Source organism: Marmota flaviventris, chromosome 2 (genome assembly GCF_047511675.1).
Source record: "Marmota flaviventris isolate mMarFla1 chromosome 2, mMarFla1.hap1, whole genome shotgun sequence".
Lineage (NCBI taxonomy): Eukaryota > Metazoa > Chordata > Mammalia > Rodentia > Sciuridae > Marmota > Marmota flaviventris.
In genome coordinates, this window is record NC_092499.1 from 92,771,849 (window position 1) to 92,784,879 (window position 13,031).

Genomic DNA, 13,031 nt, shown 5'->3' on the forward strand with positions numbered 1-13,031 from the left:
AAAGGAGAAAATTTCCTCTGAAACAAGTACAACCTTCTTTTGAAACAAAATCTTTCTAGTCACCTGTTTCTAGCAGTAGCTCACCTACTGCTCTCCCTACTTCACCCAGATAGCCAAATTTAACACCTCACATTATCTATCAGAGATAACCCTCGCGAGATAAGATTTCAAGGGGGGGGGCGAGAGGAAGCCCACTATCTCGCGAGAAGAGGGGGCATCGGCGGAAACTAGCAAATGGCCCCCTAGGCGACCCGGCCCCAGCCAGTGGGCGGGGCCAGAGTACATCCGCCCCCTTCCGGCTCTTTTCCCCGCCCCCCCAACCCTGAGGTGTTGGGTTCGGGTTCTAGCATCTGGGTTCTCCCGGTTTCCTGCGGCCGATGCCAGATTGAGTTCAAAGCCTCCGGCACTCGCTTTGGCCTGATTTGTGGAGGGGGGGCGGGGAGGGACCTGCAGCTTGCGGCCCCGCCCCCTTCTCCCGCTAGCAGGCGAGCCAATCGGCCAGCCTCCGGCTTCGGCCGGCCCTGGGGCCGCGTTCCCGGTGCAACCTGGTAGCCGAGGCCTGAGCTTCTACTCGTAGGTGCCGGTGGCGAGGCCTCAGGGCACAGCGCGGTTCGGCCTCATGGTGGGTTTTGGAGCCAACCGGCGGGCTGGCCGCCTGCCCTCTCTTGTGCTAGTGGTGCTGCTAGTGGTGATCGTTGTCCTTGCCTTCAACTACTGGAGCATCTCCTCCCGCCACGTCCTGCTTCAGGAGGAGGTAGCCGAGCTGCAGGGTCAGGTCCAGCGCACTGAGGTGGCCCGCGGGCGTCTAGAGAAGCGCAATTCGGACCTCTTGCTCTTGGTGGACACGCACAAGAAACAGATCGACCAGAAGGAGGCCGACTACGGCCGCCTCAGTAGCCGGCTGCAGGCCAGGGAGGGCCTGGGGAAGAGATGTGAAGATGACAAGGTAAGGACGAGCTCTTTCCCCTCAAACCCCATCGTTTTCTTTCAGTTCCTGTGGGGGTTTTAGCCCACAGGAATTTATCCCTTCTAGGATTGCAGCCCTGAAAGCTCCTCTTGCCCTCCAAACCCTGCTTCTGTCAGACGTATCTCAGTTTATTAATGCCACAGTCTCTAGTCTCTGCCAGAGACTGGCTTTAAGTACTGGTTCTCAAGAACGAGAAGTTAGCCTGTGTGTGGTTGCCGCCTTTTCACCAGGCTCAGCTGCTGAGCTGGCAGTGGTAATCATCTGGCCTGTGTGGCTGCCTTACGTTCCCAGACACAAATCTGGAGTCTGCCAGGTTTGGTGGGGGTATTGTTGTCTCATCCTTATTCTGTGCACACGGATCATTGTTAATTTCTTTATTTGAAAAATGGTGTCTCCTCTAACTCCTTTTGGCGAGACACACATACACACACAATTTTTTAAAGCAACATGACTTCTTAATTCTCTATAGGGTGATGTATCAACTAAGGAATCAGATATTACTGCCTTTTTGTGATCAAAATTTTGTGATAAATGGGTCCTGGAGCCATATGTGAGCCACACTTGTGACTTGGACTTGGTTAATCCGCAATTATCTACTCAATTTGAATTGTTAATGAAATTAGCCAAAATGGTAGGTAGAATCTAAAAATAAGTCCTAAGCAGCAGAATCTTATGTCTGTGTCCTCATTGTTCTTGAAATAAAATGAAATTGTGTATGCTTAAGAGTAATAATTGTTGTTTTATGTAGAAAACAAACTTTGAATTAAAAACAAAGTTTTAAATTTAAAAAGTTTAAAACTGGACTAACCATGCCCGCTGTCTTTGCTTTTTCCAGTATATTACTAGCTGTACTAACAATTTATGATTTACACAACTTCTGTTGGTATAGCAGAATTGTCCATATTTCTGAATGTGATAGTAGATGTCTTATTTTCTGAACTCCTTTTTAGTAATATTCACTTTTTAATGTAAGTTTCCATTATAAGTTTTTACTTTGTGTATCAAAATCTTTTAGAGTAAATCACTATAAAAATCTGCATGAGCTCCCAACTTTCCTATTGTGATTGGTCTCTACCTTCTTCCTTATTTCATAAGATTGAGGCCCTCAGGTAAGTGTTTCCCTGTGTCTCCCCCCTCTTCACCATTACATAAGATATCCTCTGAAAAGGACAAAGGACCAGCAAATTTATGCACTTACTACACATCAAACTCTAAAGACTGAAAAAGTCTCTTGGGTAGCGTAGGCAGAAAACTGTGCAGTTTTGGACCTCATTAAATGAGGTCTTCAGACTTGGAATGGTTAAGCATTATTTAAATTCTTATATATTCATTTTTTTCTAGTATACACTCTGGATTCCATTTCTTCTATCTATTGGACTGTTGCCACCTCTTTCAGTAGGTTTTTAGTTTTACTTTGAATCAGGTGCAACTGTCAGTTCTAAATTTTAAAATTTTTATACATACTCCCTTTTCTCTAACAATTACTTTCTTTTTTAATTTTCACTGCTTACTCAAGTTATTGGTGGCCTATTAATGCTTTGTGTATTTCTTTTTTTTTCATCCCCATCCTAATCTTTGAAAATTCTGTCTGCCACTTCTTTTTTCCTCTTTTCTGAAGCTTTTATGTGAAAAGTCACAAGTGGCAGTAAGCCTTTCAAATCCAAAGAACATTATGATTCTCAGTTTATTTAATATTTTGTTTGGTCCTCTTGTCTCTAGCTTTTTGGAAACTATCTCTTTCCTTGCTTCTGTAATATTGCTCTCTTCAGATTCTCTTTCTATTCTTTCTTTACTGTATTCTTTGCTGTTTTAATTTTTTTTTGCTTTTTCCCCAACCACTCTGTTCTTGGGCCTTTGTTTTCCCCCTTAGAGCAGTATTTCCTAAAGTGGTGTTAAACAGCATACTGTTCTTGGAATTTATGGGTGGTCAAGAGAAAAAAGGAAAACATATTTGGAAGAAAATCCTAAGAACTATATCTATCTCTTAGAGTTCATAATGCCTATTGGCTATAAAGGGCTCTGTGAAATCCATTGGTAAAGAAGTCTGTTTAATTTTGTTTAACCCAATCTTTCTCAGTTTTTATTTGAGCACAGCTTACCATTTTCATGGCCTACTATTACCACAGTATAGAAGAATGTAGCAAAGCACACTAACATGGGGAATGTTGCCCTAGATATTTTAACTACTTTTAAGTGTTTGGCTAATATTCTATGCAGCTAGAGCACAAACCTATATCTCCTGACTATAGGCCAGTTATATATTTTGAGCTAACTATGACATTTTTGTTGGAGTGCTTGTGAGTGAACTTGGGGTTAACAAGGAGGCTCTGAGCTACCCAAAAAATTATGATAGTCTTGGTGTGTGTGTGTGTGTGTGTTTTTATATATATATATATATAATTTTTTTAAAGAAAAGTTTTAGATCTATAAAATTATTGTGAAGATAGCGCAAAGTATTTCCATATTTTCCACACCCAGTTTCCCTTATTATTACTATCTTATATTAGGGTGGCACTTTTTTTTTTTTTTTAAATTGTGAGTGGACATAATACCTTTATTTTATTTATTTATATGTGGTGCTGAGGATCCAAACCAGTGCCTCACATGTGCTAGGCTCCAGCTACAACCCCAGCCTCATGGAGGCACGGTTGTTATAATTAATGGACCAGTATTGATATATTGTGACTAACTCAGGACCATACTTTATCCACATTTTCTTCATGTTCTTTTTGTGTTCTAGGATCCCATTTAGGGTACTATTACTTTTAATCTTCATGACTTCTTTTTTAAAAATATTTTTTTAGTTACCAATAGATCTTTATTTTATTTTTTTATATGTGGTGCTGAAGAGTTGAACCCAGTGCCTCACACATGCTAGGCCAGCTCTCTACCACTGAGCCACAACCCCAGCCCCTTCATGACTTCTTAAGTTGCTTAAATTGTGATACTTTTTCAGATTTTCTGTGTTTTTGATGATCTTGACAGTTTTGAGGATTTCTGATCAGGGATTTTGTAAAATTTCTTTGAATTGGAATTTGTCTGCTTTTTTTTCTCAGAATCAGGCTCAAATTATAGTTTTTGGAAAAAAGACCATAAAGTACCAATCTTATCACGTTATATCAAAGATACATCTTTCAAATGACTTACATCACAATCGATATTAACCATTATCACCTGCTTGAAATAGTGCTTGCCAGTCTTCTTCATTGTAAAATTACTGTTTTTTTCCCCTCCCTTCCTTGTCTTTACACTTTGGAAGAAATTCATATGTCCAGCCACACTTAATGATTAGTGAATAGTGAGTTACAGTTGTAATGAAGGGCAGGGTATCCACATAAACTATTTGGAATTCTTTTCCCCTGGAGGTTTGTCGCTTCTCTTTGACTAATTAATTTATTTAATCATTTATTTATATCACTATGGACTTGTGGATATTTATTTCATACTTTGGACTATAATCTGGTGCTACTTTATTTTGTTGCCCAAATTGTTCCAGCTCTGACTTGGGGAACTAAGCCTTCAGTTGGCTCCTATTTCCTTTCCTTACTTTTATATGCCAGAAAGTAGAGTTTGCACATACGCCATGCCCAGTTGCCTTGTCATATACCTCTTCCTTACTTTTTGGCACTCTTAACATTCTCTAGGCTCATCTAGTATATTTTCTGCTTCAGTCTTAGGCCAGCATTTCTCCAGGGAGTTCTAGTTCTCTTTAATGGAGAATAGTGTTAGATCTGGGTGCTAGGTATGCCCATTGCTACTGTCAGGCTGTCTTTGGAAATCTAAGAATCCCTGTTCCATTGGAAGCAGAAAGATAATATTGGCTTCTTCCAGATTTATTATGTCATACTGATATTTTCAATCTGTTATCTAGACTACTAAACACAGAATAAAGGAAATTAAAATTGTTCCTATTGTTGTCCAGGAAAGTGAGAAACAAGATCCATTTATCTGGATTCCTTCAAATTTTTTTATTTGCCTTCCCTGTAAAGCGTTTCAGCATGGAAAGGTGTAGAAGTTTGCTAGGGCTGCCATAACAAAATACCACAGACTAGGTGGCTTAAACAACAGAACTTTATTTTCTCACAGTTGTGGATGCTGGAAATCTAAGATCTAGGTACTAGCAGAGTTGGTTTCCTCTGAGGCCTGGTCTCCTTGACTTGTAAATGGCTGTCTTCTTGCTCCTTTATCCTTACAGAGTGCTCCCTCTGTGCATTTACAAACCTGGTGTCTCTTCCTTTTAGACAGTGGTCTAAGGGTTCAACACTAATGGCCTCATTTTAATTTAATTACCTCTTTAAAGATCTTATCTCCAGTATGGTTACATTCTGATGTTCTGGGCTTTGGGACTTATGAATTTGGGGCAATACAATTCAGTCTAAAAGGAAAAAAAAAAAAGTCTTATTAGAAACATACACACACATAAAAGTTCAGTTTTGAGGATTGAAACTGATGACAATAAATGACCACTTTTTTCTATAACTACCATAATTCTTCCTGAGTTAGGGTATACCTTTAGTTGAGTAAAGGTCATGGCCCAGAAAAGAGAATAAGAAGCATATTACATTTTTCCCCCCAGAAATGTCTTGTTTGTGTGTGTGTGTGTATAACACTTATTCACATGCCAAATATGTATGTGTAAAAATCCTGGCATACAGTAGATATTCAAAGTTCAAATCCTGACTCTGCTAATTTATGTATGACCTCATACACATTATGTATGACATAATTTAATTTATGTATGACCTCTGACACATTACTTCTCAGTGCCTCAGTTTCCTCATCTATAGAATGAGGATAATAATAATAAACTTTTTCATTTTTGTGAAGTTTAAATGAATAAATTAATTAGAATTCTTAAAACAGTGTCTACTGCATAGTTAATAAAAAAGGTTCAGTAAGTACTGTGTTAGTTATTATTATTCTACAGATACTTCCTTATTTCTGTCCTGCCTTCTTTCCAGGATGGGGCTCTGTGTTCTTGCCCAAGATCCGTTCCAGCTCCAGTACCTGTGTCAGCCTTTGCTCTTGGCATCTGACTCCCTTCCCCCGCCATTACCAGGTCCATTTTTAGATAGGCTTAGTTGGCTTCTCCCCTGTTTTAGCTAACTCCCTGGAGCTTACCTGTTCCTCTGAACTATAATTTGAGATCAGACTACTACAGTTCTTCCAGTATGCCACACATGATGGTTTGAACCTTTATCTCTGCATCACCAGACATAATCTGGCCAAATTCTAGATATAATTTAATTGCTACTTCCCATTATTCATAAATCATACATAACTGATACCTTCTCCCCAAACTTCTTTCCTATCTTCTTGGTTTCTATAAGTGGCAATCATATAACCATTATTAAGACAGAGGTTAGAAATTTTGGTGTTATCTTTGGTTCCTTCAGCATGTCATATTGAATGATTATCTTGGTCTCCATTTCTTAAGCAAACTTGATTTTCCTTAAACCTTACTTTCAGAGAGGCTGAATGAGAGGCTGGGAATATAGCTCAGTAGTAAATCACTTGTGTAGTGTGCCCAAGGTTCTGGGTTCAATCCCCAGTATACTGCCACTTTCCTCAAAAGAAGATAAGGTTTATATGGACAGAGTGGCTGCATCAAGTCAAAATTCTGCTGTGTAATCTTTAATTTCTTCCATAGAATGGCTCCAATTACTGTTTTCTTCTATTAGCTTCTGACCTAGACTGGTCCAGACAAATTGCTTTGCTTGCTTTTGTCTCCCCTTCTTATGTATCTATTCTTCCTTCTGATCCATGTATATAGGCCACAAAGCCCTTAGGGCTTCTGACACAGAGCACACTTTTCCTTCTTCTTTTTTCTTTCTTTTGGTACTGGGGATTGAACCCAGAGGTACTATACAACTGAGCTACATCCCCAGTCCCTTTTTTTAAAAAAAATTATTTATTTATATGTAGTGCTGAGGATCCAACCCAATGCTTCATACATGCTAGGCAAGCAAGCAATGTACCACTGAGCCACAACCCCAGCCACATCCCCAGTCCTTTTTATTTTTCATTTTCAGATAGAGTGAGGTCCCCAGGCTATTCTTAAAACTTGCAGTGTACCTGCTTTGGCCTCCCAGGAAACTGGGATTACAGGCATGCACAACATGCCTGACTGCTTTTCCTTCTTTATACACAATATAAGTTTATTGTTTGAACTGTGCTAAATTTTTTTTTTTTTTTAGTAATAGGTTCTTATGTGTTAACCTTGTCCTTTACAAAATTTCAAGTTCCCTTAGGAACTTTAAATTTTTTCCTTTATGTTTCTGATAGTTCTTAGTGTTGAGGCAAAATTTCATGGGTTGATTTATGTCCCTCCCAAAAATTATATCGAAGTCCTAATACCTGTGAGTGTTAACTTATTTGGAATAGGTCTTTGCACTTTTAGTCAAGTTAAAATGGCATTATGTTGAGTTACAGTAGGTCCTAATCCAATGACTGATGTCCTTATAAGAAGAGAAAACAATTACAGAAGAGAATGCCGGATATACAGACATGTCATGGAAGGTGGAAGTAGAGATTGAAATTCTGTTGCTAAGGAATGCCCTGGGCTAGAAGAATCCCTTTTACTAGAGTCCACAGTGAGAGCAAAGCTCTGTTAATACCTTCATTTTGAATTTTCAGCTTCCAGAACTGTGAGGTAATTTCTATTGTTTTCAGCTATTCAGTTTATGATGCCTTATTACAGCATTCCTAGGAAATGAATACCCATAATGAATACTCAAAAGTTATTTGATTTGTTGGTTAGATAACTTCTTTTAATATGATATACACTGTGTGGCAATATAGTTTAGTGGAAAGAGCAAGATCTTCTAGAGTTCAATAGGCCTGAGTTTATAATTGTGCCATTATATTACCTCCTTAAACCTGTTTCTTCATTCATGAGGATTGATGAAATAAAATATATACAGACCTGTCTGCTACAGACCTTGACATTTAATAATGTTAGTTTCTTTCTTTCCTGCATACACTGTATAGTTAATTTTGACTATAAAATTAACTGTATAGTTAATTTTGACTAAATGCCTCTCTAAGTTACTGAGTCTAGCTTTGACTTGTGATTCTCTTGGTCTTGTACTGTTCTCATGAAACCCAAATATATTAATTAATTCAGTTGACAAAATATATTGAGCATCTGCTGTGCTCTTTACTAAAATGATCTTAAAACCATGTCCCCACTTGGCCAATTATTTTCTCCCTTTCTTATTTTCATATTGTCTATTTTCTCTTGCTTCCATGATAAGGGAGTGAGGAATCTCAGGAGGTTCTGTGGAGATCATAAAACCAATTGGCTCTTCAAAAACAATGACTGGGATTTAGTTATGCAGAGAAAAGGTAAAAAAGATATCCAAGGAGCTTCCTTCTGCCTATTCCATAAAGGAAATAAAACAGTTCTTAGAGTGTGACATGTGACATTTGTCCACTGAAGTGATGAGAGTACTTTTTGAACTATGACTTCATTAAGCAAGAAAAACCATTCCTCATAATTTTTGGGTGAAGATTTAAGATTCTACCATTTTAGTTTCTTCTTCAAAAGAGTTAAAAGATTCCTTGGATTGAAAGTCCAGTTTTCCTGTTAGGGCCAGCCTGGATATGTGATAGTTTTAGTTTCTCACAGTGTTTTAAGTCTCTTTCTTATGCCTAACTGACTTTATCTAACTTTCTTGCATTATTTCTGGCTAGGTGGATCCTTCTTTGAACAGTGTTGCCTCAGAGCTTTTGCTCACTTGTCTTCCTTATCTGATTCTTCCCCTCTGCTAAACTAGATCCTTCTCTAAAGGATGATTTCAAAACTTACCTCCATAAGTTTAACATGACATACAGAATGTTTTTACTATCCCTCAAAGTTCCCTCTTATTCAAGTTGTCTTTCTTCCCTTACCTCTGGCCTCAGGCAACAGCTCTTCTGCTTTCTACCATATTAATCAGTTGTCTTTCTCTAAAATATTATATAAATGGATTCATAGATATATACCTGTTTAACATAATGATTTATTTTCCCTTTACAATTTCAAGTCTTTATGTCTAACTTAAATTTCTTTTCTCATTTGATGATTAACAAAGATCTGATAGACTAACATTTTCATTCTTAACTTGAATTTTCTAGTATTTTGTGCTGCTCATCTCTCCTGAAAATATTTGTCCCTTAACTTCAATCACATCTATAGTATCCTTAATATCCTGTCCCTCTCCCACTCAATGTTGATATGTCCTGTACTTCCATTTTTAATCTCATTTTTATTTCTTTATTCGTCATATATATTCAAGTTTCTGTTTTAGGTCAGTTTCTGTGCTGTGAGCTGTAGATACAGCAGTGAATGACATAATATCATGTCATAGGGGATTTCACCTGAGCAGGGGATAGAGGGGAATCTAACTAGTTTATGGTCTTGGAGAAGACAAAGAATTAAAATAAACCTTTAAAAAATCTTGTCTAAATGTTGTAAAAACTTATGTATTTGGCATTATGCCATAGGTGTGGACTCAGTAAATATGTGATGATTTATTTAGGAGTTTGCATTGGTTCTGAAACAAAGTGTGAAGAAATAAGTGCTGAGGCTACCACAGATATTATCCACATATCTGATTACACTACTTTTTCTGGAAGACATGATCAAAATATTTTGGTGTAAAAACTACCCATTATCATTCTATCATAAGTAGAATTCCTTGCTATCTTCCTTCCTTTTTCCTTCCTTCCTTCCTTGAGATGGGGTTTGTTATGTTTCCAAGTCTGACCTTGAACTCCTGGGCTCCAGCAATCCTGCCTCAGCTTCCCAAATAGCTGGGACTGCTGGCACGTTCCACAATGCCGGCTTTAGGTTATATAATTTCTTTGAAACATGTGATGTTGAATCTAAAATGATATTTTGTTCAGTTAGGAATTCAAAAATTCTTTTCTCCTTCAATTTAGCATTTAAATGAGAGGAATTTAGGCCCTCTTCATGGGCCTACATTTAAAACAAGAAAAATAAAGAATAGACTTGAAAGGTTGGTTAATTTGATATGTATAACTGAATTGTTCTGTAAATAGGCTTGCTATTCCAATTTTATAGATGAGAAGACTAAAGCTTTTAAAAGTGATTTGTAGCCAGGTGTGCAGGTGCACATCTCTAATCCCAACTGCTCTGAAGGATGAAGCAGGAAGTTCATGGCCAGCCTGGGCAACTTAATAAGACCCCATCTCAAAATAAAAAAGAGCTGGGGATGTAGCTCAGTGGTAGAATGCTTGCCTAGCATGCATAGGCAAGGCCCTGAGTTCAATCCCCAATTCTGGGGGTGGGGGGGGGTACTAAAAATAAATAAATAAAAATACTAGTACCTGGTATTGAAAGTAAAACCTAAGTCTTGATTTCTAAACCTGCATTTTTCCATAATTTTATCATAATTTCCATTATTTTATCATAAGTCATGATTATTTTTTCAGGTGGAGAATTATAAATAGTGGAAAACAGAGGGATCAGTTTTGCTCATTTTTAATATTACTATGAATGATTTAGAAAAAGTTGACAGCGTACTTTTTTGGGGGGGGGGGGGTTACCAGGGATTGAACCTAGGGGTCATTCAACCACTGAGCCACATTCCCAGCCGTTTTTTAAAATATTTTATTTAGAGACAGGGTCTCGCTGAGTTGCTTAGGGCCTCACTAAGTTGCTGGAGACGGCTTTGAACTCTCAGTCCTCCTGCCACAGCCTCCAAAGCTGCTGGGATAATAGGCGTGCATGACCGTCCTTGCACAAATAATACTCCTGAAACAAATAAACCACAGGAAAATCATAACTGTATTGGGAAAAATTGAAGCTTTAATGGAAGCATTTAGGAGAAAATGATTCAAAATGTACTAACAGTATAATTAGCCATCAAAAAGGAATTGGGTGGCTGGGCTTGTAGCTCAGTGGTAGAGCACTTGCCTGGCACATGTGGGGCATTGAGTTTGATCCTCAGCAACATATAAAAATAAATACAAATAAAAATAAAGGTATTATGTCCATTGAAAAAGAAAAAAGGAATTGGGAGTCAACCAAAAACACCTATGGAGCTAATAAACAAATTCAGTAAATTTGCAGGTTATAAAACCAAGACACAAAAATCACTTGTGTTTCTGTTCACAAGCAATGAATTATCGAAGAGGAAATTAAGAAAACACTTCCATGGGCTGGGGGGTTGTAGCTCAGTAATGGAGCTCTTGCCTAGCATGTGTGAGGCACTGGGTTTGATTCTCAGCATCATTTATAAATAAATAAAATACAGATCCATTAATACCTAAAAATATAATTTTAAAAAATAATTTATTCATAATAACAAAAAAAATGAAATAATTGGGAATATATATAACCACAGAGGCAAAAAAAAAAAAACTTTTACACTGAAAATTATATAACCCCAATGAAGGAAATTAAAGAACACATGGATTATCCATGTTCATGGATTGGAATAGTTAATATTGTTTACTATTTGTTGAAATGTTCAGATCCCAGTAGAAGAAAAGCAACCAGTGAAATTTGAGTATTCATCCTTCTGGATCTGAGCTCTTATCTCTCCAAGAACATTGAGTTTCAGACTTTTTACAACTGCCTTCCTGAGTTAAAGTTTTAACCTGCACAACTAGGTTAAAATTGACTGACTGTCCCTGATTCTTCAAATGGCACATCTGCAGTTTTCATTGACTAATTCATTTTCATTATAAACTATAAAACCCAGACTCCTTCTGTAACCTGGGGGCCATTTCCATACCCAGAAAATGAGCCCACCCATGCCTGATTGACAACTGTGAAATAAAGGAAAGCTTGCTGATGTGTTTGAGGTCTGCTTCCATTCTGGTTTTTTGTATTTTCATTATGGTGCCAAATCGTGTTGGTTATTTTTGCTTACATGTATAAGATGACAAAATACACTTCTCTCATGTATACCTAAAAATAAAGAATTGGAAGAGGAGAAAAGTTTGTTTCTAAAGAATGCTTGTTTTTATCTTTACTTCAAAAGCCCTTTATGTCAAGTGATAGAGCAGTTAATAAATTGATTCTAAAAATATAAAATTTTTAAAAATGTTCATACTGCTCATTAAAATATATAGATTCAGTGCAATCCTTATCAAAATCCAAATGACATTCTTTACAGAAATAGAAAAAAAATTCTAAAATTCATATGGAAATACAAAAAAACTGAGTAAAGAAATTTTGAAAAAGAACAAAGGTAGAGGATTTACACTTCCTGATTTGAAAACTTAATTACAAAGCTAACATAGTACAAAAGTAGTCAAGCTCCACTGCTAAGAGCCACAGCCAAGTAATATGATGCATGGCATTTTTGGTTGAAAGGTGACGCCAGCAAGCCATTGAGATGATATGATTATGTTAAGATTTGCATTCATATGGATATTGGACTCCTGCTGTCCACCTTGGCCTGCTACAGGACTCCTGGAGAGTTCCCATTGGTTGGGGAAGTGCGGTAGGAGGGAATTCCGGAGGAGGAACCTCCTCTTGGGATCCGGGAGAACGGCGGCGTGGGTCAATCGATCTTCCCGGGCGCGGAGGGAGCATTGGCGGCAGTTTCAAAAAATAAAGTTTGTTCCTGCTTGAGTGGCTCGTGATTTTGTGCCCAGCCAGACTGCGGCACTCCACTAATCTGCTTGCTGTACTCTACTATAGATATGTGTTCTTAGCTACCATGTGCACATGTGCGCACACACAAAGTAGTAACCCCCTGAGGTGATTATTTCATAGTATATGTATATATCAAATTATCAAATTATGAACCTTAAATACATATGAACTTTGTCAAATATACCTTAATTTAAAAAAAAGTAATAGAAATAAGGTAATACATTAGGAAATTCTGAGAGATTCCCTATGTGTTACTTATGCCAAAAAAAAAAAAAAAAAAAGCTAAATTTTAGAGACTGCCATGCTAAGTATTGGAAATAGTAAGGAAGACAGTCTATCCTTTTTACATAACAATAAAAGTAGTTAACATTTATTGAACACTTATTATGTGCTGGTCAGTTTTATAAACACTTGGTTTATATCAGAAGTAATCCCTTGAACAATCCTAAG

The 13,031-nt window shown here is 37.6% G+C and overlaps 1 protein-coding gene and 1 long non-coding RNA gene across 3 annotated transcripts in view; one reads left to right on the forward strand and one right to left on the reverse strand.

Moving 5' to 3' along the window:
• The first annotated feature begins 285 nt into the window (after nt 1-285).
• Nucleotides 286-13,031, forward strand: part of Golm2 (golgi membrane protein 2) — a 105,657-nt gene continuing 92,911 nt past the window's right edge. Inside the window, exon 1 of one of the 2 annotated variants that reach the window (XM_027926183.2) lies at nt 286-946. In XM_027926183.2, coding sequence (XP_027781984.1) covers nt 620-946 — 327 coding nt within the window. In that variant the 5' untranslated portion in view covers nt 286-619. The remainder of the gene's footprint in view (nt 947-13,031) is intronic. The other variant, XM_027926184.2, reaches the window with a different exon arrangement.
• Nucleotides 5,056-13,031, reverse strand: part of LOC114085027 (uncharacterized) — a 117,764-nt gene continuing 109,788 nt past the window's right edge. The window contains exon 5 of the long non-coding RNA XR_011706667.1: nt 5,056-5,342. This is a non-coding gene — a long non-coding RNA (uncharacterized lncRNA). The remainder of the gene's footprint in view (nt 5,343-13,031) is intronic.